General features: G+C 34.3%; 1 protein-coding gene across 2 annotated transcripts in view; it reads right to left on the reverse strand.

The window, feature by feature from the left end:
* The window catches only part of ELP4 (elongator acetyltransferase complex subunit 4), a 238,494-nt gene that overhangs the window by 145,277 nt on the left and 66,858 nt on the right, over positions 1-26,359 (reverse strand). For both annotated transcript variants that reach the window (XM_029914792.1, XM_029914791.1), the window contains exons 6-7: positions 6,256-6,340; positions 2,276-2,464 (exon numbers count right to left, since the gene is read on the reverse strand). In XM_029914792.1, the coding sequence (XP_029770652.1) occupies positions 2,276-2,464; positions 6,256-6,340 (274 nt within the window). The remainder of the gene's footprint in view (positions 1-2,275; positions 2,465-6,255; positions 6,341-26,359) is intronic.

The following is a 26,359-nucleotide window of genomic DNA, read 5'->3' on the forward strand; positions in this document are numbered from 1 at the left end:
ATACTTTACTCATCCAAAGGCAGGGGCCTAGCTCAGATAAGTCATGCATCCTTCCTAACTCCAAGAGAAAAAATATGAGATCTACTAGCTTTGAGAAAATGAGTTTCAGAATAAAAACGTGTTATGTATTCTAGTATGTGGTGCTGGAACCCAGATATCTGGGTTCAAATCATAATTTCTAAGTTATTAAAGACTGATCTAGTTTCTTAATTTCACTGTCTCTCAGTTTCCTTATATGCAAAATGGAGATTACAACCAGTAGTTATATAAGAATTTTATAAAAACTATAAGATCGTGACTTTAGATATTTTGTATTTGTTGGCTGCTATCATTATTATTATTGAGTCTTCCTAGAGTAGTAAAGGAAAATAAAGTTCAAAATTGTTCTGCTACAAAAGTCATTTCATATCAAAGTGTTTTTAGTATGTACATTAGAAAAAATAATTTCAGTGATTTAGTTTACTTTGACTTTCACATTCTATTCACTGCAGGTGACTTTTTTAGTTATATTATTTCTAGTATTATGTTATTACAGAAATATACTTAATAATATTGTGGAAAAATATATGATATCATTGTAGTTTCTCTATTACCTATAAAATAACAATAATGATGAAAATTGTCCCAAACTTGCTTCTTGAATACTTTTTGTAAAAAAAAAAAAAATTAAGTTTTATTTATTTAATGAATCTGTTCCCAGCGTGGGGTCTGAACTCATGACCATGAGATCAAGAGTTGCATGCTTCTCTGACTCAGCCAGCCAGGTGCCCCCACCTCTTGAACACTCTTAAGAAAAGGACTTTTTGAGCTGATGAAGCAAATCTTACAAAGATCCTTCTTCTATGGGGGGAGATGGACCTTTTTTCTTGAAGAGTGTAATTTCAGGAGGTTTATACATAGAAACAGCAAGGGAAGAAGGGAACGTGTCCTATTCAGATCAGCTTTTGTCTTTTCTCTTAAAAAATTTTTTATTTTAGTGTTTATTTTGAGAGAGAGAGAGTGCATACAAGCAGGGGAGGGGCAGACAGAATGGGAGATAGAATCCTAAGCAAGCTCCACACTGTCGGCACAGAGCCCAACATGGGGCTTGAACTCATGAACTGTGAGATCAAAACTGGAGCTGAGAACAAGGGTTGGAGGCTTAACTGGGCTACCCAGGTGCCTCTTTTCTTTTTTAATTGGAAATTTTGAACTTGGAAAAATATATATGACATAAAATTTACCTTTTTAACCACTTTTAAGCATATAATCCAGTGTTATTGAGTACATTCATAATACTGTGCCACCACCAACAACCATTTCAAACCTATTTTCATCTTGTAAAACTGAAACTTTGTACCTATTAAGTAACTTGCCATTCCCTCTTCCCCCAGCCCAGCATAGCCACCACATTACCTCAGTTTCTATGATTTTTACTAATTAAAGTGCTTGATATAAATGGAATCACAGTATTTGTCTTTTTGTGACTGACATATTTCACTTAGGATAATGTCCTCAAGATTCATCAGTATTGCAGCATATGTCAGAATTTCCTTCCTTTTCTTTTCTCATTAAAAGTTTAAAAAATGTTTTTATTCATTTTTTTGAGAGACAGAGAGACAGAACAAGAGCGGAGGAAGGGCAGAGAGAGAGGGAGACAGAATCTGAGGCAGGCTCTAGGCTCTGAGCTGTCAGTATAGAGGCCACCAAGGGGCGTGAACCCATGAACTACAAGATCATGACCTGGGCTGAAGTCAGCCACTTAACTGACCAACCCACCCAGGCACCCCATAATTTCCTTCCATTTCAAGGATAAATAATATTCCACTGCAATATAGGCCACATCTTATTAATTCATCTGGTAATGGATACTCAGATTGGTTCCACATTTTAGCTATTGTAAATAATGCTGCTATGAATATGGTGTACAAATAGTTCTTCAAGATCTTTGTCCAGATCATAGATCTTTATGATTAATCTAATGATTAATGAAAAGATATCAGTAAAAAATCAAACTGACATCATGACGATACTCTGTTTTTACAAGAAATCAAAGAAAAAAATAATAACATTATTAAAGACAGACTTACCATATACTCACCATATATTAAAACCACAAACACACAACAATTTAACAATCTAAAGTAAAGGACATTTTGTTCTCTGACATCTCTGAAATCTCTTTTACTTCAATGGGAGATGAAGATAATTTATCAGACTCAGACTCCCAGTGTTTATACATTGCTCTCACTATGTAGCACTAGTTAGGGGAAAGAACTTTTGGAAAGACCCTTACCTGGATGAGATGTGTTGGCATTGTGATGATGCAGGCTGAAAGAGAGGTTCGCAGAAGGCCACGGAGGACGTACAAGAACTTCGTAAGGCTGTGACTGTCGTCGCAGTTTTCTGTACAGCAAACGTCATCCCCCCACAAAGGTGAACCAAGATTCTGGATTCCTATTCTTAAAATGTTTTCCTGTTTTCTCTAAAGAAATGTGTGTGTTGAGGGGGAGATAAACACATTAAGTTTTGTTAACCAGTAGGATACCTCTTTTACTTTTATTTGCCAGTTTTTGAAATTTATAACACAGCAAGGAGATAGAAGAGATGGTAGAAAGCTTTATGTATAGTTAGTATATGGCAATATAAAGGAAATCTTCCATATTGTGAGAGTATTAAAACAAAACAGCTGATTTTTTCTCACTTTTGGAAAATTTGAAGGGTATCAAAAGCCTCAAGTTTCTAAGAATTATGTTTGTGACAGTGAAATAATACATAAAAAATCAGCTAGCAATGAAGAACATCTAAACTAGAATACTTAGAAACCATTCTTAGTATTACAAAAGTCTACAAGTCTTTCAACAAACTATAATTTGCTCAATACTTTTCATTTCATGCTACGATGTCAAATGCCTGACATTTTGTTAGAAAAAAGTTTAAAAATGTGTTTTGGTTTTATACTTTATATTTACTTTTACTTATTCTTCTTGAAGCTATTTTTACAAAATAATTCAGTTCAATACTTACCATAAAATTGAACAAATTAATATTTGGAACTCAAGACTACTGATAGTAAGTGACTGATATTTCTTGAGAAAAGAGCATTTAAAAACCATTTAATAAAACCTACAATGATTATCAACAAACATTTGCCAGAGATGTATTTATAACAAATTCTACCGTTTGGGTTATTCTAACTGAACAAATGTTTTATAAATGCTTTCTTTACTTTTTGTTTTTAAAAATTTTTTTATTTTTTTAAATTTTTATTTATTTTTTGAAAGACAGTTCATGAATGGGGGAGGGGCAGAGAGCGAGGCTGACACAGAATCCGAAGCAAGCTCCAGGCTCTGAGCTCTCAGCACAGAGCCCAACAGGGGCTCAGAATTCATAAGCTAAGCTTTGAGATCATGACCTGAGCCCAAGTCAGAAGCTCAACCAACTGAGAGTGACCCAGGCACCCCAAATAATGCTTTCTTTCTCAATCTGGTAAAATTTCTGGGCAAAAGAATGAGATATTAGCAAAACCTGATGAATGGAAATAATTGGAAACTTATTATTACAATTCTAATGGGGAAAATGTTTTCTCCCTTAAACCAAAAATTTGGAACATGCGTCATTTCTGAGTGTGATTTCTGATGAAGTCTACAATATACTACTTGTTATGGGTAAAACAAAATTTATGTAACTAATAAAATTTATTATTCAACTACTACCTCTCTTATAGTACAGATGAAAGTTGAGTGTGTATTTTTGAGAATTTATTAACAAAAGAAAGTAGGGAAATGAATAAAACACTGAAAAGTTACAAGAGGAATAATCAGAAGGGGACAGTAATTAATAAGATGGGTAAGAAAGATTCACAGTCTGGACTGTGCAACTAAGAAGGTGTGATTCTGGGCAAGACACAACACTACTTAGGCATTAGTTCACTCCTCTCTACAATAAAAAAGACAGAATAGGACATTGTTCTATGAGACCATGCAATCCTTCAAAATATATAAAGGGACACAATGGCCTGGCTAAAGCCATTAAAATGAGATTATAGAAAAAGGAATTTAGTTTAAACGCATTTGAAAAAACCTTCCTGACTCCAAGGACCTGAAACCTGATGATACTATCAAAGCAGCTGGTCCAGTTTTCTTTTCTGGTTGTATTAAGGTTATGATAGGCAACCGTTAAGATATATTATGATTATTGGCAGTCCATAAAAATTGTTTTCTTTTTTTATTTCTTGATTACTTGAATGTAATGAAGTAATAATATGTACCAGGGCATGTTTCTGTTAGAAGTTTAAATATATTTTTGATGAATTTGTGTAAGATATCTGTGAAATGATAGGTTATCTCTTTCACTGTATTACTTAGAAACTCAGAATTTAGGTAAAGTGGCAAGATTAAGTTTCATTTTGTCATTCCTAAACTTGTTTTCTCATGAACTGTAGCTTAAATTAGATCCGCAACAGAAAGAGCAATCTAGAAAAAGGGAGAGAGAAACCTTCCCCCCAAATCTAGGTATTAAAACCTAACTTAGTGGTTTGTGGTAAATTTTTTCAGCATTCTTGGTATTCACCATATAAATGCTTACCTCAACCCTTTTAATCTTTATAAAGTCAATCGTTGTACAACCTGGTTCAGAGACAAACCTGTTCAGTTTACCAACTTTCATGAAATAAAATGCTATTTATTAAATAGGGTGGTGTTTTTAATACTCAAATTAACCACCAAGAAAATAAACATTCCATTCCATTCCAATAATAGCTTATTTATCAAGAGTCCTTTGGATAGATACACATGCATGTCTGTGTGTATTTCTTTGCTATTGCCTTTGATTTGTTTGTATGTTACAAAATTTCTTGCTCTTAGGAGATATGTCATCATCCTGCAAGAACAGGAGCTCTGCACACTGTATCATAGGAACTGTTATGACATGCCTGTTTCCATAGTAACCACAGCGCATGGGGAGAGGTGTCTGTCAGGGACCAATTTACCTCTCCAGACGGGCAATGCCACCAAAGGGAGGACATAGTGCCCATAATTCTTAGCTAGGACCCAAAATGGAGCACAATAAACAAGATAAAATTCTATTAAAAACCAAGGACTATCACAAAAACTTAACAGATGTGAAAATATTTATAAATAAATATATATGCTTCACCACACATATAAGTATTTTCAACTTTGTATTAAATTGATGATCAAAACACATTTAAAAATTATTTACCTTGCTATGGAAAAAACATTAAATACAGCAGCAAAGTTTATAAGAATACTTAAAAATTTATGGATTAAGAGCAAATTAAAAGCAAAAATAAGATTTTTAGATTCTTTGCTTTCTTCAATAAAAATAATGGTGCTCTGGAAATAATTCTGTTAAAATAATATAAATGGACTGAAAATCTTTAGCAGCTTTAGCAATTAAAATCACCAAGAAATATTTCTAAACGGCATGATAACTGGAAATAAAATTTCCCTCATTTTGTTTAAGTTAAACTAACCAGAACATCTTTAATAGTGGGAATTTGGAATCTTTAATAGTGGGAATTTAAAAACTTGCATTTTTAAAAACAGAGCTACAGAGAAAGAACTGTTATAAAATATTTTAATATAGCAAATAAAATGCAGTTTTTATTCAGTGACACAAAGCATGATGTAATAAGAAACAAAATCTTAAAATAATTAATTTTTATAAGGTAATTCAGCTAAGGACTGAAGGACAGAAATATAAAAAATTTGGATAAGAGGGGCATCTGCGTGACTCGGTTAAGATTCTGACTCTTGGTTTTGCCTCAGGTCATGATCTCATGGCGCACGGGACTGAGCCCTGTGTTGGGTTCTGTACTGATAGCAAAGAACCTCATTGGGATTCTCTCTCTCTCCCTCTTCTCTGCCTTCCCGTGCTCACCCTCCTCTTTCTCTCAAACTAAATAAATAAACTTAAAAAAATTTAGATGTGAAAATACAAGTCTTGCAGATTTAGGAGTAAATTTCAAAATGTGGTGATTTTGTTATTACAGGTGCCGCAAATACATATTTAAAAAGAATTCATGTTGACAATGTATGTGTATATCTTTTGTGCATCCATTCAGAACTTAGCTAAAACTCTGCACATTAAAAATCAAATGAAGGCTGCCTGTGCCCTGCTTATTTACATCTTCTGTGCTTGGAAACCACAACTTGTTCACTGTTAACTATTCCAAAACCTTCTAGGTTTACCCCTAGACAGTTTAAACAACGTTACATACATGATTATAAAACCTTTGAAGGTATTCCATACCTGGGGATTGGATCCATCAAATCCTTCCTCATATATGATATTCTGGATAAACTGAAGCAGCTTTATGTAGCCATGGGTCAAAGAACTGTTGGTAAGAAGTGGTTCAAATACAGAAATGGGCACATTAGACAGGCAACTCAAAATCTAAGCTACGACGTAATTACAATTTATGAGATTACTAACATAATATAAAATTAATCGAAATAGTACAAATATTTTAAAAATATAAAGTCAGTACATCCAGGGAATATGTTACAATGCCTTATATTAACTAGCTCAGTATTCTTGACATCATGGGAAGATAAAAAAAAAAATCTGTGGAGACTGAGATGTCTTAATTATGTCAAGCTTAGTTACCTCCAAGAAAATTAATGATTTAATGAAGCAACCTAAAAGATCAAGCCACTATAGCTTTTCAGGAGTAATCACGGATAATTAACACATAGTTAAATGAACTGCTTTGCCAAGTACACCTGAATCAATGTCCCGATCACCTGAGCTCATCTTCCAGAAAAGTTTTAATTTTCTTAGTACAGACTGCTAAAATAATAGTGATTAAAACATTTGATCTTTTAAGACATATGAAGAGGAGTATAATTTCTATTTTATAAAATAAAAACAATAAAATAAATGTATGAATTTAAGAAGATATTATCTCTCACATGAATATTAGTATAAATGTTGCTGTTATAAAATAATTTAGAAAAATGAAGAGCCTGGCAGATTTACTTGGTACAGCATAAGACTCATGATCTTGGGGTTGTTAGTTCAAACCTCACGTGAGGCATAGAGCTTACTTAACAAATTTTTTTTTACAAGTGTTATAAAACACCTCAAAGAAAATATAGTTACAATAAGGAAAATCTGGTTTAACACTGTCTGAATTTAGTATTCTTGAGAACGGATGTGTGTTATGGCTAAACATTAAACATCATGATAATGAGGATCTGGAACATAGATAGCTATTTCACAGACATTTTAGTAACTAATGCTATAAAAGCTGTGGGTAACCTTAAAAATACAAGAGTGTTTGCTCTACTGTGATCCCAAGTAAAGCAATCACATATGCAGAATAAACAACCTAAAGAAAAAAATGAAATATAATTTGAAGCATACATGCAACATTAAAGAACATAAGAAGTTAGGAAGAGTAGCAGCCTACTTATGTGCAAGGTCAATGGTAGGTTGTTCAATAAAAATATATGCACATCTCTGCAAATATTTTATTGAACAGCAACAGCTGTCCCCAAAGCAATTAACAAAAATAAAATAAAAAGAAAGAAAACCAAGAGAAAAGAATGCTATTATATGTGGGGCACCGGGGTGGCTCAGTTGGTTTAGTCCCACTTTGGCTCAGTTCGCGATCTCACTATTTGTGGGCTCCCGCCGCATGGGCCTCTGCACTGCTGGCTCAGAGCCTGGAGCCTGCTTCAGATTCTGTCTCCCTCTCTTTCTCTGTCCTTCCCCCATTCACACTCTGTTTTCCTCTCTCAAATATAAATAAACATTAAAAAAGATTATTAAAAAAAGAATGCTGTTATATGCAAAACAAATATGGTTCCAGTTGAAGGCACTGGCAGTATGGTTATTTCTCATATATCCATTTTCAATGAAGATATATTGAACCATATGGTCACATTTTTTCCAGTTTCATGAGTGAAGAAATTTATCTATCAAAATGATATCCTGTAAAGACAGTGATCTATTTCATAAGCATATGGATATTTAAATATATATAAATACATAAATATATATGAATAAATAAGTAACATACTTGTCCTGGCTAGCTCAACTTTCAGAATACAGGGCTAATGTTTGAATGCAGCATATTCAATTCCTATCTCGGTCAATTAGATTTGCACAAGGGGTAAACTCTGCTCCAAGGTCCCAGATTATAAAATGAATTTCAGCCAACCATTTGATGAATGTCAATATGGGTTAAAGGAGGGTGGGTCAAGAATACATCCAGTTCATTCGAATCCACCAATAATGAATTCACTCAAGACCATTATTATTTCATATATTACAAAAAGTTTCTTAAACATTTTTCCTTCTGCCTCAAATTGTTCAGTAGTAAAATCTGCCTTACGTGCTTGGTAATAAGTTTATTAACTGAGGTACATTAACACCACATACATAAATTAGTTTTTAGTCTTTTGTTGTCACTATTTAACCAATACAATCAGTTATTTATTTTGTATTCTCCCAGTCTGTTAAAGTAACCATAGTAGAGGTAAGATTCTCTTCAAACGTGGTGGGGAGGTTTGATATCAGAAAAAAAAAAAAAAAAACAACCAAAGACATACAGCCAATACATCTTAATCTCTTTTCTTATTTATCACAAATATAAAACAATCCAATCACCAACAATGCTCAGAACTTTACAAGCAATAAATTTCCCCAAATTAATTAGATTTCTAGAATAAACACTCTGATAACAAAATTAAATGGGGAAAAAACAATATATTTAGGTATATAAATTGATAATATTCATTTATGATGCATGGTATTATAGCATTTAAAATGGAACTGGTTTATATGGTATTGATATTAAAATACTACCATATATTGTTAATCTCCATGAGATACATTTCCTTGTCAGAAATACTTATAATCTTTTTTACTAGTAAAAATATCTTCTATTGTCATTTAAAAATTTTTTTAAGTTAAACCCCTTTAATTTTGAGGCTGTTGTCTTTTTTTTTGTTGCTATTCAGCAGTATAGTATCCAGGAGTTGGCAGAAGGAAATCTAGTTACAAATATGTCCCTGTCCTCCTTGTTAATGTTTCCAAGCACTTAACAAAGGTTAGGTAATCAAAGTATTTAAAACATGTCCCAAAGAGAGGACATTTCAAATCATGTATACTATTTTATCCAATTTTCTTAATGTTCAACAACTTCTATGGTAAAATGATCTAACTTGAGATACCACAATTTCTCTTTAAAACTGTAACTGTATTAGAACTTTAATTTTTATCTTTAAAATACCAAGCATTTAAAATTTTTTTGTTGGGGCACCTTTGTGGCTCAGTCAGTTGAGTGTCCAACTTCAGCTCAGGTCATGATCTCACTGCTCAGGGGTTCAAGCTCCATATCCGGCTCTGAGCTGGCTGCTTTGGATTCTGTGTCTTCCCCCACTCTGCCCCTCCCATGCTCATGCTCTGTCTCTCTCTGTTTCTCAATAATAAATAAATGTTTAAAAAAATTAAAAATTTTTTTTGTTAAAAAATTAAAATTGTTCCCTATGTCTGCTTTTATTATCATGGTTTTTATAGTAGTTTATTTCTTCATATTAATATTAAACATGTATAAAAGGGGTCCAATGACACAAAATGTATTATCTAAATTCTGATGACCAAGTTCAACATCTTTTTTAAATTTGTAAAAAAAATGAGACTTTTGTACCTATCACTTCTCTCCCCTACCCAATTTTCAGCAAGAGGTCTGATAGACATTTGTATCAGAGAACTTTTATTTCTATTAACAAATGGCAATGGTTTCTCCATGAAAAGTAATTTTGTCAGTCTCATTAAGAAAGATAAAAGCAATCTGCTGTAGTATATTTAGGTGAATGTATTGATGTGGCATAAAGAAACCAAGCAGATAATAAATAGCAGTTAAGTACCTTATAGTTTCTCAAATAATAAACAAAGGAATACTTAACAAAAGTCTCAGTGTGATCAAGGAATAAATATAACAACATCAAAAAAGTGTGGATAACAAAAGGCAAGATTTTATTTGTGAAAAGATAAATTATAAAAATAAAATTATATATATGGAATAACTATCAAGATCTGGGTTCTAGGTCTATATCAGCAATTACTGTTAAATGTGTGATAATCAGGGAAAGTATTTAATTTTTCTGTTCTGGGCGTCGAAATTTTCTCACGTGAAAGATTTGCACTACGTAATCTTTCTTGTCCTTCCTGGTTTAAAATTAATGGCTCAAGAATGATTTTTCTTTTTTTAAGACTGATTTTTCTCATTAAAATGCTTAATAACTGGATTTAAAAAATAAAAACTTCTGGTGCATTTAAATATTGACTTAACTACTTAAAAGAAACATTTAGGAAGGAAAACTGTTATCACTCCCAATTAGGATTAATTTGAAGTGAAGATGAAGCATTTTTGATATTGTTATGCAAATCACTGGGAAAATATGACTTGTATTACCAAAATTCTATTTACACATATATTTCAAATATTCTTTTATGACAAATAGTGAGATATAGGGCAGTAGGCACAATATCATATGTCTCAACTAATTGTGTAAAATGGTTTGCTGAGCTAAAGTTATATTAGCATATAATTTGCATCTGACTATTGAGACTGTGAAGTCTATTCACAAGTAATTTTCAAGTTAAAAATTCCATTACTATTACCCTGAAGACTGTCATTGATTTTTCTTTTCTGATGCTTTCCAACCTAACAACAGAGTTTGATTCTCTTCATCATGAATACTCAACTAAGAGTAGAACATATAGAGGCTAGAAATGCAAGGAGAGAATGACCAGCACAGACTTCTGAGTCACAGTCGGGAAAATACTAAGCACATGAGGACGCAAGAATGGCATGCAGAGGCCAAATAATCCACTGTTTGATAGAGATACTGTTGAGAGGTTGTGGTGTTTCATGAAAAATAAATCAGTTCAACATTACTCTGATTTCCTTTGCTTACTAATGTAAATAAATCATTAGATTATGTCTCCTACTACCTATCATTATTGCTGTCATCTGTCCAACTCTGGGTCATTAATTATCTTTCAAACTTCTGGCCTTTCAGTTTCTCGACCAGGTCTCTCCCAATGATCTTGTCTCCATCCTGCCTATGGTGCTCACTCCTTTTTTATTTTTATTTTTTTAAGTAGGCCTCATGCCCAGAGCAGTGTCCAACATGGGCCTTGAACTGTTATAACAGCTTTACTGGAATGATGTTGATGTAAACCTAGTTGGAATAGTTTTTAATTGAAAATGTAAAAGAAGGAATGGGAGACAGCAAATATTACAAAACTCAAGGAGTTCTGGTGCAGAAAAATAGAATAGAGCTGGCATAGGAGACGTTTTTTTTTTCTTAAAAGGAAGAGATGAGTATGTTTACATATTGTAGAATGCATCCAGTAGAAAGGGAAAGTTAATGATACAGGAGATAGAAGAATTGCTAGAGTGATATCCTGTGGGATGAGCTCTGTGAGCAAGCAGGGGTTCTGTTTGAACTCATGACCCTGATATCATCAAGACTTGAACTTAGATCAAGAGTCAGAAACTCAAACACAGGCAACCCTATGATGCTCACTCTTATGATCATACCTAAGACCTTGCCATTATCAATAACACTAAACCTATTTAATCTCAGTTCATGCTCTCTCCTCCCCACAACCATCACCGCTTATCTTTCTACCCAGAGTCCATATGCAATCATTTGGCCACGTTGAAACCTCCATACCATTGCCTACCACCTCTTCACTCACTCCCCTTCATATACTCTTTCAACTACTTAACCATCCTGATCCATGGTCAATCCTTGTCCCTACTTCCTTGCTCTTTTATTCCTTTGTGTCACTTGCTCAGCAAAACTATTAGGGGAAATTCAACTCTCTGCCCATTCTACATTTGCCTCATTACAGCTAAAAGTGGTGGGAGAAATGGCCACATCTAAGTGGACTAGTCTCACTGTAAATTCATGACCTCAAACTTCAATAGACCTTTAGTATAGGTGTTTATTTTTTATTTATTTTTTAAAAGTTTTAATGTTTTTTATTTATTTTTGAGAGATGGAGAGAGATAGTGTGAGCAGGGGAGGGTCAGAGAGAGAGGGAGACACAGAATCCAAAGCAGACTCCAGGCTCCGAGCTATCAGCACACAGCCCAATGCAGGGCTCGAACCCATGAACTGTGAGATCATGACCTGAGCGGAAGCCAGATGCTTAACTGACTGAGCCATGCACATGCCCCAGTATGGATTTTAAATAGTTCACCTTTTGGGGTGCCTGTCTGGCTCAGTTGGTAGTGCATCTCTTAACCTCAGGGTCGTGAGTTCAAGCTCCATATTGGGCATAGAGCTTACTTAAAAAAAAGCTTAATGAGTAGTTTGCCTATGGTAACATGGGGGAAAGAGAGTATTATGTTGGTACAGATGCTGATGGGTGGTAAATGTAGTGACAGATGTCTCGGCTGGTTGCTTCTGTTTTCTCAGTGAGAGGTCATAAGCTAAGAATAAAGACTGGTAGGTATATTGGTAAGTATATTGGAGGTTTGTATAAAAAAAAGAAAGTATAAAAAAGTCACTGAGGAGGCTGAGACTGTGTTAGCCATTTGTATTTATCTTTGGAGAAATGTCTATTCAAGTCCTTTGCCTGGATTCTAATCAGGCTATTTGTTGTTGTTGAGTTGTAGTTTTTTATATATCCTGCATATTAATTCCTTTTCAGATAAAAGATTTTCTCCCATTACTTAGGCTGCCCTTTGGCTCAGCTGATTATGTCTTTGATGCATTGAAGTGTTAAGTTGGAAGTAGTCCCATTTGTCTATTTTTCCTCTGCTTTTGGTGATATCCAAGAAATAACTGTCAAATCCAACATCATGAAGACTTCCCCCTTCATTTTCCTTTAAAACTTCTATAGTTTGGGGTCTTATGGTTAGGTTTTTAATCCATTGTGAGTTAATTTTTATATACGGTATAAGATAAGGGTCCATGTTCATTCTTTTGCATGTGAATATCCCATTTTCCCAATACCATTTATTGAAGACTGCTCTTTCCCCTTAAATGGTCTTAGCACACTTGTTGATGATTGTTTGACCATATATGCCAGCACTTATTTTTGGGTCCTTTATTATATTCTATTGGTCTAAATATCTGCCTTTATGCCAGTACCAAACCACATTGCTTTGATTACTGTAACTTTATAAAACATTTTGAAATCTGGAAGTGTAAGACCTCCAACAGGTCTTTTGTTCTTTTGCAAGATTGTTTTGGTTATTTGGAGTCCCTTGACACTGAGTCCCTGTATGACTTTATTTTTATTTATTTATTTTTTCTATGTTTTTTATTTATTTTTGAGAGACAGAGAGAAACAGTGCGAGCAGGGGAGGGCCAGAGAGAGGAGACACAGAATTGGAAGTAGTCTCCAGGCTCTGAGCTAGCTGTCAGCACAGAGCCCAATGCAGGGCTCAAACCCACGAACCTTGAGATCATGACCTGAGCCGAAGTCGGATGCTTAACCAACTGAGCCACCCAGGTGCCCACATGCATGACTTTAAATAAACTAATTAAGTCTGATGTGTCTATTTCCTCATGTTCAAAATGGTGATAGTATCAACTTCATGATATTTTGTAAGGATTAAATAACAAAAATAACATGTTAATAGCTTAGAGAAAATCAGTTCTCAGTAACTGTTAGATATTATCAATCTCCATGTTGTCAGTATAACATAGTAATGCTCCAGTTGCAGGATGCATGACAGTCAGGTGGGATGACGAGATGGAACAAGGTATGCACTTAAGGAGGTAAGAAGGAATGGGTCTACCACAGCGGTACCACCTACAACTGCCAAGTGAGTAACAAGAAGTATTCTGTTATCAAGTCTTTTAATAAGCTTTTAGGAGGGAGCTAAGTAGTGTAGGAGGCACAGAAAATGTGGCTACTGTTCATTCACAGACTTCTATCTAAGGAGGAACTGATGTTCAAATGTGTTTTTCTCAGAAGAAAGAATATGATAGGGGAAAGAAAGCTGACTGTCCAGATTAAAATATTTGCTTAAGTAGTTACATTCCCAAAGGAGAAATAGCTTTATTGTTGGCCTATTAATAAAAATATTTATTAGAATAAATTTCAAACAAATAAGCAGAAATAATAACAATGATGGAAGCCAAAATTCATAAAGTCCTCACTATACTCGCCAGTGTTTGCTAAGTGGTAAATTTTTATTACTTCATTTAATAATCCTAAGAAGTAGTTTCTATTATTATTACTCCTATTGAAGCTTAAGAAACGTGAGCCCAGAGAAGGAAAGTAACTTGTACAATGTCATACAGCTACTAAGTGGATGACTCAGGATTCAAGTCCAGATTGTCTAACCAAAGGGCTCCTATCTAAACTATGTTGTCTCACAAGCAGGTTTATAAAAAGAAAAAAAAAAAGGCAAAATCACCCACAATTCAAACACCCAGAGATCATGACTGTTAGGCTGTTGATGCATATCTTTGCAGACAACTTTCTACATATATACATCATATATTTACATATATTATATTGTTTTTATCTTCTCGCTTTGCATCCAAGGTACTTCATTATGTGTATGTAACATAGTTTATTCAACTCATCTATACCAACAATTCTTAGGTTATCTTCAGATTTTCAGTATTACACACAGATTATGATAATCATTCTGGCACACACATTTTTGTTAACTTGTATCATTATTTCTTTATGATAAATTCCTAGAAATGAGGCCATGGCAACAATGATAATGTACATTCCAACTTTTGATACCCTTTCCTAGGATTGTTTTAACAATGTACACTTCTACAATTAACATGAGTGACAACCACCATTTTTAACACAGGTTATTATCATTTTTAAGTATCTGATAGCTGAAATATGGTTTTTGCTTACATTTCTTTGATCACCAGGAAGGCTTATTAACTATTTTTGTTTATTCTTTCAAGAACATCCCATTGTTACCTTTTCCCCATTTTGTATTAGGATATTCAACTTGTTACCAGTTTAAAAATCCTCTCAATTTACAAAAATAATTAACATATATATACACATATATGTGTTTGTTTTTAAAATCTTGAAACAATCTGAAATTTATATAAAAATTGCAAATATGGAAAAACATTTTTTCCTATTCCTCTAGAGGATAGGTTGCTAACACTGATGACCCATCACTTCCTAAAAATTTAGGTTGATTCCTACAAACATTCTTCTACATAACAATAATATAATCACCTGACTTAAGATATTGATATAATTTGCAAATTGATACTACCATCTGATCCTCAGATCTCATTCAAATTTTGCCATTTGCCCCAATATCATCCTTTATAGCAAAGGACTCAGTTGAAAATCACATGCTGCATTCACTTGTCATGTCTCTTTTCAGTCTTCAAGCTGTAAGATCTTTAGACTTTCTTGACTTTTATGGTCTTAAAACTTTTGAGGATTACAGTCCAGGTATTTGGTAGAATGTTCCCAATTTGGGTTCATCTGGTACTTACTTATGGTTATATTTAAATTATGTATATTTGGTAGAAATACAACAGGAGCATTCCTATATTCACATTGCATATTATCAGATGATACATGATTTCAATTTGCCCCATAACTCCTCACATTAACACTTGATTAAAGTTATGTCTGCCAGGCTTTTGTGCCATAAAATTATTCTTTACCCTATATAGTCAATAAAAATTCTGTGGTTATGTAAATGTCTTTTCCCTCAATAACGTATTTTTTTCATTCTATTATTTATATCAATATGTACTCATGGCGTCCTGTTTTATTAAATGGGTTATAAGCCATTTACTATTGTTATTTATTCTGATTCTCAAAATTTCACCTATTCGTCCAGTGGGAGCTCCATTGAGCTGGCTTCTGTATCCTTTTGACATGCACTGCCCTCATCATTCTTTAAACACTTTTAAACATAAAAAGACATTATAGGTGTCTCCTTGTCTTTCCTTTGAACTGAATTTTTTTTTCTTTTGTCAAGTAGGCTCTCCACCCAATGTGGGGCTTGAGCTCATGACCATGATATCAAGAGTCAGATGTTCTACTGCCTGAGGCACCCCTCTTTGCATTCCTTTGCATCAAACATTTCTCCAAACAGTCTTGGCTCCTTGATATGGAGGATAGTATTTAGATCTGATCACTAGATATATTTTTTTGCTATTTTCCCTCTCCAAGAGTTTAAGGCGTTCTATTTTCTTCCCATACTTCTATAATTTCATTTATTATATTTAAATATTTAATTCTTTGGAAATATAATTTGATATGAAATATGAAAAAAGGATTTCACTATATTATTGCTAAGTGATTAGGCTTTCTCCACTTATACGAAATACCTCCCCATTATAAAAATGATGTTTGTTCATCCTAAAAATTAAAAGACATAAAACAAAGAATAGGAAAGATATCAAAATCCATTACCCAGAAGTGAACACTGTTAACAGCATGATGAACATCCTCTCTGACATGTCTCTGTACCAGCCCTTCCTTCTCTTATGGCAAGAAACTAATGTGGGATATTTAGAAGTATGCTGATAAAAATGTTTGTCATTCTGAAGAATATTTTACCAATACATAAATATAAGCAGGGTTGTAAGAACTATGTATATATTTGTTTAACTCTGGCATTTCTTTCACACTTTTCGACTACTATAAATACTATGAATTTCTTAAATAGTCTTAGAAGGAAATTTACTTTGAGCCTTTTGTGAGCTTCTTCAACCACACATCATTAATATTTTGAAACCAAAATTAACATCTCCTGAATTACTATTAGGAAAGAATTTGGGATTAGCTATATAAAATTTTATGTACCATGTACCCCATTACTATAATCTGCTTTTTCACTTCATTATATCTTGGATGCTGAGTCCGTAACCACCTCAACTCTCTTATGAAGAAGACACTGAGGCAGAGACCACCTGCTAGAGCCAATGCTACAGTCTTTGCAGTTAGCATCTGCTGTAGACCTTAATAAAAGCCACTGCTCACCACCTTCCAATGAATATTTCTCTTGAAAGGCAAGAGGCACTTGAGCCTAAATAAATAAAGCTATAGTTTAGATACTTTTCCTCAACATTTTATTTATTTGTCTGTTTATTTATTTAAAAACTTTTTTTCTTAACCTTTATTTATTTTTGAAAGAGAGAAAGAGACACAGAGCGTAAGCAGGGGACAGTTAGAGAGAGAGGGAGACACAGAATCAGAAGCAGGCTCCAGGCTCCGAGCAAATGGTCAGCAAGAGCCTGATGCAGGCTCGAACCCACGAACTGTGAGATCGTGACCTGAGCTGAAGTCGGCCACTGAACCGACTGAGCACCCAGGCGCCCTCCTCAACATTTTAAAGATTTGATTGGCATTGTCTTTGTTCTCCAGTGTTACTTTCAAACCATCCTCCTCCTTCACTTTCTGGTAAAACAAAACAAACATAAATCCATGCTTTTTTGAAAATGTCTAACCAATCCCAATCATTCCCCCATTTAAGTAGTTGTCTTTATCAAGCTCCTGGACATTTCTCACTATCAGCTGAAGATACTGTACCTGGTTTACAGACCTTATTCAAACATCTTATTCTCAACCGACAGTTCTGATCTTGGTAACCTGCGTTGTCCATTTACACCCACTATAAAGATTATTAAGTCCACTACAAGTCCACTCTCCCCTTTCTCCTCACATATCAACAGCAGTTGTCTTCAATTCATTTTCTTAGTCCTAGAGTTTGTGATCCATCATTTGTTACTCTTTAATACTTAAACTCCTTCTGTTTTCTGCACTTGGTAAAACTTCAGTCCTGCCTGCACCAGAAATCTTACCACAGTGTAAGAAAGTCACACAACCTGACAGACTGTACGACTATAAATATTTGATACTTCTCTAGTCGGTGTATTCTTCCAGTCCATGAAACAACCATTTCAAACCTTTCCCATTTAACCCAAATTCCTAAGAGGTAACTAACTGTTCCTCAGTGGATGACCCTGCCTATTATTCACTGAGTAATGAGAAGACCTCAGCCCAGATCTTCAACACTACTCAAGATCCTGATACGAGCCCTAAAAACCTATTTGTCTGCATCTACACTGTTCTCTTATTGTTCCTTTCCTCCCTTCCTTCCTTCCAGTGGAGGAAATGTTATTACATCTTAATGGCCAATCCTTGGTCTTGAGTGGCTTGGGAATTCTGCCAAATTGTTTAGTAATTTGCCTAATATCATAGAAATAGAAACCACTACTTCCATAATCACCAAACTCCACATCCGAAAAACAAATAATACAGCAAAGAAATGGGCAGAAGACATGAATAGACACTTTTCCAAAGAAGACAACCAGATTGCCAGCAGACACATGAAATGATGCTTAACGTCACTTATCATCAGAGAAGTACAAATCAAAGCCACACTGAGATACCATCTCACTCTGGTCAGCGTGGCTAAAATGACCAAATCAGGAAATTAAAGATGCTGGCCAGGATGTGGAGAAACAGGAGCCCTCTTGCACTGTTGGTGGGAATGCAAACTGGTGCAGCCACTCTGGAAAACAGTGTGCAGGTTCCTCAAAAAATTAACAATAGAACTCCCCTATGGCCCAGCAATGGCACTGCTAATAATTTACCCAAGGGATGCAGGAGTGCTGACGCACAGGGGCACATGTATCCCAATGTTTATAGCAGTGCTTTCAACAATAGCCCAAATTATGGAAAGAGCCTAAATGTCCATCACCTGATGAATGGATCAAGAAGATGTGGTTTATAGATACAATGGAGTATCACATGGCAATGAGAAAGAATGAAATATGGCCATTTGTAGCAACGTGGATGGAACTCGAGGGTATTATGCTAAGTGAAGTAAGTCAGTCAGAGAAAGACAGATATCCTATGTTTTCACCCATATGTTGATGTTGAGAAACTTAACAAAAGACCATGGGGGAAAGGAAGAGGGGAAAGATTCACAGAAAAACAGGGAGGAAGGCAAATGATAAAAGACTCTTAAATACAGAGAACAAACTGAGGGTTGATAGAGAGGGAAAAGTGAGTGATGGGCATTCAAGAGGGCACTTGTTGGGATGAGCACTGGGTGTTGTATGGAAGCCAATTTGACAATATATTAAAAAAAAGAATAACAGCTGCTTTGTTTACTACAATAAACCTGGAATTTAGCATTATGTTAGGCTCATAAAAGGTGCTCAGGTTCATAGAAGGTGTTCACGTCAGAGAATGTTCCAAAAAATATTGCTGGACATAGGTTTTTTTTTTTTACATCAGTAAATGACACCATCTTAGTTGTATTGCCTGAAATGTGGAAAGCATTTTTGATATTCCCTTTACTCTTTCCTCAACCTCAGTGAGACCAAAGAGATTAGAGCAGCAGCTAGCAATCAGATTAGGCAAGTGCATGTAGGGCCAGGGCCTGATAATATTTCTGTTAGAATGTGGGCTTATTATTCCGAGTGAGATTGGAAGTTACTGGAAGGTTTGAGTCAGAGTAGTGATAAGAGCTGGCTTACGTTGTAAAATGGTACTGTTCAACAATATAAGCCAGTAGTCATATATAGCTACTTACATTTAAGTTAATTAAATTAAAATAAAATAACTCTAACTATTTGTTAGAATTTGCCTGTGAAGCCATCTAACCCTGGCCTTTTGTTTTTGGGGAGTTTTTTTTTTTTTATTGTTGATTCAGTTCCTTTGCTGAATATTGATCTTGCTCATCTTTTCAATTTCTTCCTGTTTTACTTTTGGTAGTTTATATGATAGATATGTTATAGTTATTGATAGACATGTATTTATTACCATTTTATTACTTCTTTTGTCATTGTTTCTGAAGATGTTCCTTGACATGTATTCTGTGCTAACTATTCCAAAGAAGAAAAAAAAAAAAGAGAGGAAAACTTACAAATTCATTCTATGAGGTCAGATTACCCTAACACCAAAACCAGATAAAGATTCCACCAGAAAAGAGAACTACAGGCCAATATACCTGATAAACATGGATGCAAAAATTCTCAATAAATTACTAAGAAACTGAATCCAACAATACATTTAAAAATCGTGCACCACAATTAAGTAGTATTTATTCCTGAATTGCAAGAGTGGTTCAATATTCATAAATCAATCAACATGATACATCATGTTAATAAAAGAAAGGGTAAGAATCATGTGATCATTTCAATAGATGCAGAAAAAGCATTTGACAAATTACAACATCCATTCACAACAAAAACTCTCAGCAGGGATGCCTGGGTGGCTCCGTTGGTGAGTGTCCTACTCTGGCTCAGGTCATGATCTTACAGTTCGTAAGTTCAAGCCCTACCTCGAGCTCACTGCTGTCAGAGTGGAACCGCTTTGGATCCTCCGCCTCCCTCTCTCTGCCCTGACCCCACTTGCATTCTCTCAAAAATCTATAAAACATTTAAAAAAAAACCTCTCAGAGAAGTTCAATATTCATAAATCAGAGAAGTAGGTTTAGAGGGAACATACCTCAACATAACAAAGGCCGTATATGAAAAACCCACAGTGAACATCACACTCAGTGGTAAAGAACTGGGAGCTTTTCCTCTAAGACAAGACAAAGACGTCCATTCTCACCATTTTTATTCAACATAGTAGTGGAAGACCTAGCATAGCAATCAGAGAACAAGAAGAAATAAAATGCACCCAAATCAGTAAGGAAGAAGGAAAACTTCCCCTATATGCAGATGATACGATACTATTTAGAGAAAACCCTAAAGTCTCCACCAAAAACTACTACAAAATCAATATGCAGAAATCTGTTGTATTTCTATCCACTAATGATGAAGCAACAGAAAGAGATATTAAGAAAACAATCCCATTTACAATTGCACCAGAAAGACTAAAAAAATCTAGGAATAAACCTAACCGAGAGGTGAAAGACTTGTATTCTGAAAGAAACTGAAGATGACACAAACAAGGGAAAGATATTCCAGTGTCTTGGATTGGGAGGACAAATATTGTTATAATGTCATCCTTCATGGGGAGAAACAGTACTGTTAGGAACAAGACAGGGACATCCATTATCATCCACTGGTATTTAAATTAGTACTGGAAGTCCTAGCCACAGCAATCAGAGAACAAAAAGAAATAAAAGGCATCCAAATAGGCAAGGAAGAAGTCAAATTGTCACTATTTACATATGACATCATACTCTAAACAGAAAACCCAAAAGACTCCAAAAAACTGCTAGAACTAAAACATTCGAATTCAGTATGATACCAAATCAACATACGGAAATCTGCTGCATTTTGATACACCAATAATGAATGAAGCAGCAGAAAGAGAAATCAATCAATGTAATTTACAATTGCACCAAAAACAATAAGATACCTTGGAATAAATCTAACCAAACAGGTGAAAGGCCTGTTATGTGAAAACTATAAAACACCGATAAAAGAAATTGAAGATGACACAATGAAGATGGAAAGACATTCCATACCCATGGATTGGAAGAACAAATACTGATGAAATGTCTACACTAGCCAAAGCAATCTACACAACTAATGCAATCCCTATCAAAACACCAACAGTATTTTTCATAAAGTCAGAACAAACAATCCTAAAATTTGTATGGAACCACAAAAGACCCCAAGTAGCTAAAGCAACCTGAAAAAGAAAGGCAAAGCTGGAGACTTCATCATTCCAGAATTCAAATTATGTTGGAGGAGGGCACTTTTTGGGATGAGAACTGGGTGTTATATGGAAACCAACTTGACAATAAACTATTGAAAGAAAAAAAGTTATATTACAAAGCTCTAGACATCAAAACTGTATGGTACTGGCAGAGAAATAGACACATAGATCAACAGAACAGAATAGAAAAACCCAGAAATAGACCCAAAATTACATGATCAATTAATCTTCGACAAAGCAGGAAAGAATATCCAATGGGAAAAAGACAGCCTCTTCAACATATGATGTTGGGAAAACTGGGCAACAACATGCAAAAGAATGAAACTGGACCAAACACAAAATAAATTCTGACACCAAACACAAAAATAAATTCAAAATGGATGAAAGACTTAAATGTCAGACATGAAACCATAAAAATCCTAGAGGAGAACACAGATTATAACCTCTCTGGCCTTGGCCGTAGCAACTTCTTACTAGATATGTCTCCTGAGGTACGGGTAAACAAAAGTAAAAACAAACTATTGGGACTTAATAAAAACAAGAAGCTTCGGCACAACAAATGAAACAATCAACAAAAGTAAAACGCAGCCTCTGGAATGGGAGAAGATATTTGCAAATGACATATCTGATAAAGGGTTACAATCCAAAATATGTAAAGGCAACACCAAAAAAATGAATAATCCAATTAAAAAATGGGCAGAAGACAAAAAAAAAAAGAAGAAAAAATGGGCAGAAGACATGTATAGACTCTTTTCCAAAGACCCACAAATGCCAACAGACACATAAAAAGGTGCTCAACAGTAATATTATCAGGGAAATACTAATCAAAACTACAATGAGATATCACCTTACAACTGTCAGAACAGCTAATATCACCAACACAACATACTACAGGTGTTCATGAGGATGTGGAGAAAGGGGAATCCTCCTGCACTGTTGGTTGGAATGCAAACTAGTGCAGCCATTATGGAAAACAGTATGGAGGTTCCTCAAAAAGTTAAAAATACAAGTACCTTATGATCCAGCAATTGCACTACTAGGCATGTACCCAAAGAATACAAAAATACTAAGTCAAAGGGATACATGCACCTTGATGTTTATAGCAGTGTTATCTACAATAGTCAAATTATGGAAACAGCCCAAGTGTCCATCAAGTGCTGAAAGGACAAAGAAGATGTGGTGTATGTATATATACACACAATGGATTATTATTCAGCTATATAAAAAGAATGAAATCTTGCCATTTGCACCAACACAGATGGAGTTAGAGTGCATTATGTTAATTAAAATAAGTCCGAGAAAGACAAATACTGTATGTTTTCACTCATATGTGGAACTTAAGAAACAAAAAACAAATGTGCAAAGGGGAAAAAAAAGAGAGAGCAAACCAAGAACAGACCCTTAACTATAAAGAACAAACTGATGGTTCCCAGAGGGGGCAGGGTATGAGTTAAATAGGAAATGGGGATTAAGGAGTGCCCTTGTGATGAGCACTGGGTTTTGTATGGATGGACTGAATCATTATACTGTACACCAGAAACTAATATTACATTGTATGTTAACTAACTGAAATTTAAATAAAAACTTTAAAAAATAAATAAAATTGCAGAAGTTGCTGATTGGATGCAGGGAGTGAGAGAGAGGAGTTAAGGGTCTAAGATTACTTTATTGAATGGAAAAAAAAATTTGGAAGGACGTACATAAATAAGAGGAAGTATGCCTAGGGAAAGATGACTGGGACTAGAAATATGGGAATTAAGTGAGAAATAATAAACAAAACCATGCATATCAATGAAGACAGCATGCCAGGATGAGCAACTAAATTCTGCATACATGAAGGACAGAAAAATGAAGAAAGGCACACACGTATGCAAGTAATTGCTCTTCATTGATTAAAATGAGTTTCAAGATTAATAGTTCTCTCTCAAAGTCTTTAAATCTCATCTTTTTACTTTAATCGTATCACCAACAGAATGTCTAAGGAGTAAAATCCCTAATCATATTTACATCTTGCCTTTCCTTCAGCTCTGAAATTTATATTAACATATCATTTACTATATCCTTTTAATAAAGTAATTCAGCATACTTGTGAATCTTTAGTCTTACCTAGAAGTTCTCTATCAGAATTCCTTTATCATGAGTGAATTTTCTACTTACAACTTCTAAATATATTGTGGTTCTCTGCTTTGTAATGAAAGAGATCTCTATTTTAGAAATAAAATGTACTCTGACATGGCTGTTTCAGTTATTAGTTTTTTCCCACTAAATCTTTGAGGTAAGAACAAGACTGTATTAATCTGAGTTATTACTATATTTTGTGCATTGATTCACTAGTTCATCAACTATCAACGCAACACCTGTGTCCTAGATTCATGAAATAAAGAGGTGTGGAAAGCATAACCCCCTTCCTCAAGGATTTCCACTGCTTGAAAGGGAAGATAAATATGTAGACAGTACAAATAACTATAGTGTAATGTGGTAAGTGTTCTGACAGGATATGAACAAAATTTAGGAATATATAACTATAATTTGTCTAGGAAAATATTACAGAAGGCTTATACATATGTTCCATTTACATGGTAAAGAGACTTGGCCAAATAAGAAAAAGGAAGGACTTTTAAATCTTAAGTAATATTCTTATCCTCTTTCCATTGATTTTTCTCCTAAAAGTTCTCTTAAAAAGATAAATGATTCTTTCAGAATTCAGTTCATTTAACTTAATTAACACAAAACATTTAGTTAATATAAGAAACTATTGGCCATTTTTAGGACATTCATGTAAAAATAAAATATTGAATTTCAAAGAAACATATCAAAACAAATTCATTCTGTTTATTACCAACTTTATGTAAACTCAATATTCAAGATCTGGTCTATCAATAAAAAAAAGTAAAATTTTACAATATAGTGGGTCTATCAGTTGGCTTTGGTTTCCATAACAAAATACTATAGACTGAGTAGCTTAACCAACAGGAATTAATTAGGTAGAAATTCTGGGGACTAGAAATCCAGGATCAAGGTACTAGCAGGGTTGTATCTGGTTAGAGCTTTCTCGTTGGGTTCAGATGACCTCCTTCTTGCTGTGTTGCTCACATGGTCCTTCTTGGATTTGCACTCAAGGAAAAGAGCAGGAGATGGTGTCTTTCCCTCTTTTTTAAGAACACCAATCCTACCAGACTAAGGTCCTACCCTCATGACCTCATTCAAATATAGTTATCTCTTGATGATTTGTCTCCAAATACCATGACATTGTACTTTAACATATAAATTTCGGGTCTTGGGATGGAAGGGTGGAACCATAAACATTCATTTTGTTACAGTAGGTTAAGCAGTATGCTAGTAAATTTGTTAATAAATAAGAAAGTTGAAACACCTCCCTGCTATGAAGAGTGGTATTATCTTTCTAGTGGGAAAACAGAACTATCTTTGCATGCATACGTGTTAGCAAAGATTAATTCAAATTAATGTCAATTGAAAAAAATCTTAGATTACAAACTTATTCTCAAAATCAGTTTTCCTATCACTGTTTTGTGCCAACTTATCTGATTTATGACAATGAAATATTAAAACAAAACTATCTGGTAATATTAGTGTGATACTTCTCAGGTTTTTAGAGCCAGACTTTGCTTTGAAAGCTCAAATTATATGTATGAACATTTTCCATAGGCAAACCTGCAAATGATTTTAAATCAGTTAGTATAAATTTTAAATGACCTTCAGTTTTTCTCACCATAAAAAAACGATATGTCTCAATAGTGCCTTTAGAATATATGAAATTATATATTATAGCGTCATATATGATAGTAGGACACAGCTATATCCTCTAGTCTTAATTGCAGGAAAAGTATAGACAACTGGAAAGCTTATTTTTATTGTTCTATAAATGAACCAGTAAAGTTCATTTTAGTGAAATGAGCACATGCTTTTCATAAATTAAATCTCACATGGTAAGTACTCATTTTCAAAATTAATTTAATTACATGTTTAAAGTTTAATTACATTTAATTAAGCATTTAAGTTTAATATGAAATAAATGAATTATCAGTTAACTACTATGAAATGAAATATTGCCTTGATAATTGAAATCTATAAATTTTCCTATTCTATGCAAAACTGCTAGCTCTCAAAAAACATTCTGAAAAAATATGTATTTTAAAGACTAGAGGACTACATCCTCACAGGTGATCAAGGTATAGTTATTTTTCCTGGCACCTGGCTTCATGTGCAATACAGTTACTGCAGCAGCAAATGGAGGCAGCCCAGCAGAGAAAAAAAAGCAGAGGTTTTGAAGACTTAGTCACTAACAGCCTGAAATAGTGGGAAAGCTACTTAGCATCTCTGACCTCAAGTTTCCTATAAAATGGGGATAATATTACTTCTTTTGGAGGGTTGTGGGAGGATTAAATGGGTTATCCCATGGTCTAATGCCTGGAACAGTGCCTGACATGGAACAGTTTTTCAATAAACATTAATTCCCTCCTTCTTTTAGTTGCTGAAAGAGTGCACAAAAATCTTGTACTTTGGGACTTAAAAAATGTTTTATTCTTAAACTGTTTTATTAGTTATAAAAGTAACACTATATTTTTCATTCACTTACATAATACTTAATTGACATTTATTTCCCTTGGCACTCTATGTAGCATTATTGCTAACACAGAATTTTGAGTCAGAAAGAACCAACTTTAAATCTGGGTTCCACCACTTACTACTTGAGAAATCAGGGAAAAGTTATTTC

The sequence above is a fragment of the Suricata suricatta genome, chromosome 11, assembly GCF_006229205.1.
Source record: "Suricata suricatta isolate VVHF042 chromosome 11, meerkat_22Aug2017_6uvM2_HiC, whole genome shotgun sequence".
NCBI lineage: Eukaryota > Metazoa > Chordata > Mammalia > Carnivora > Herpestidae > Suricata > Suricata suricatta.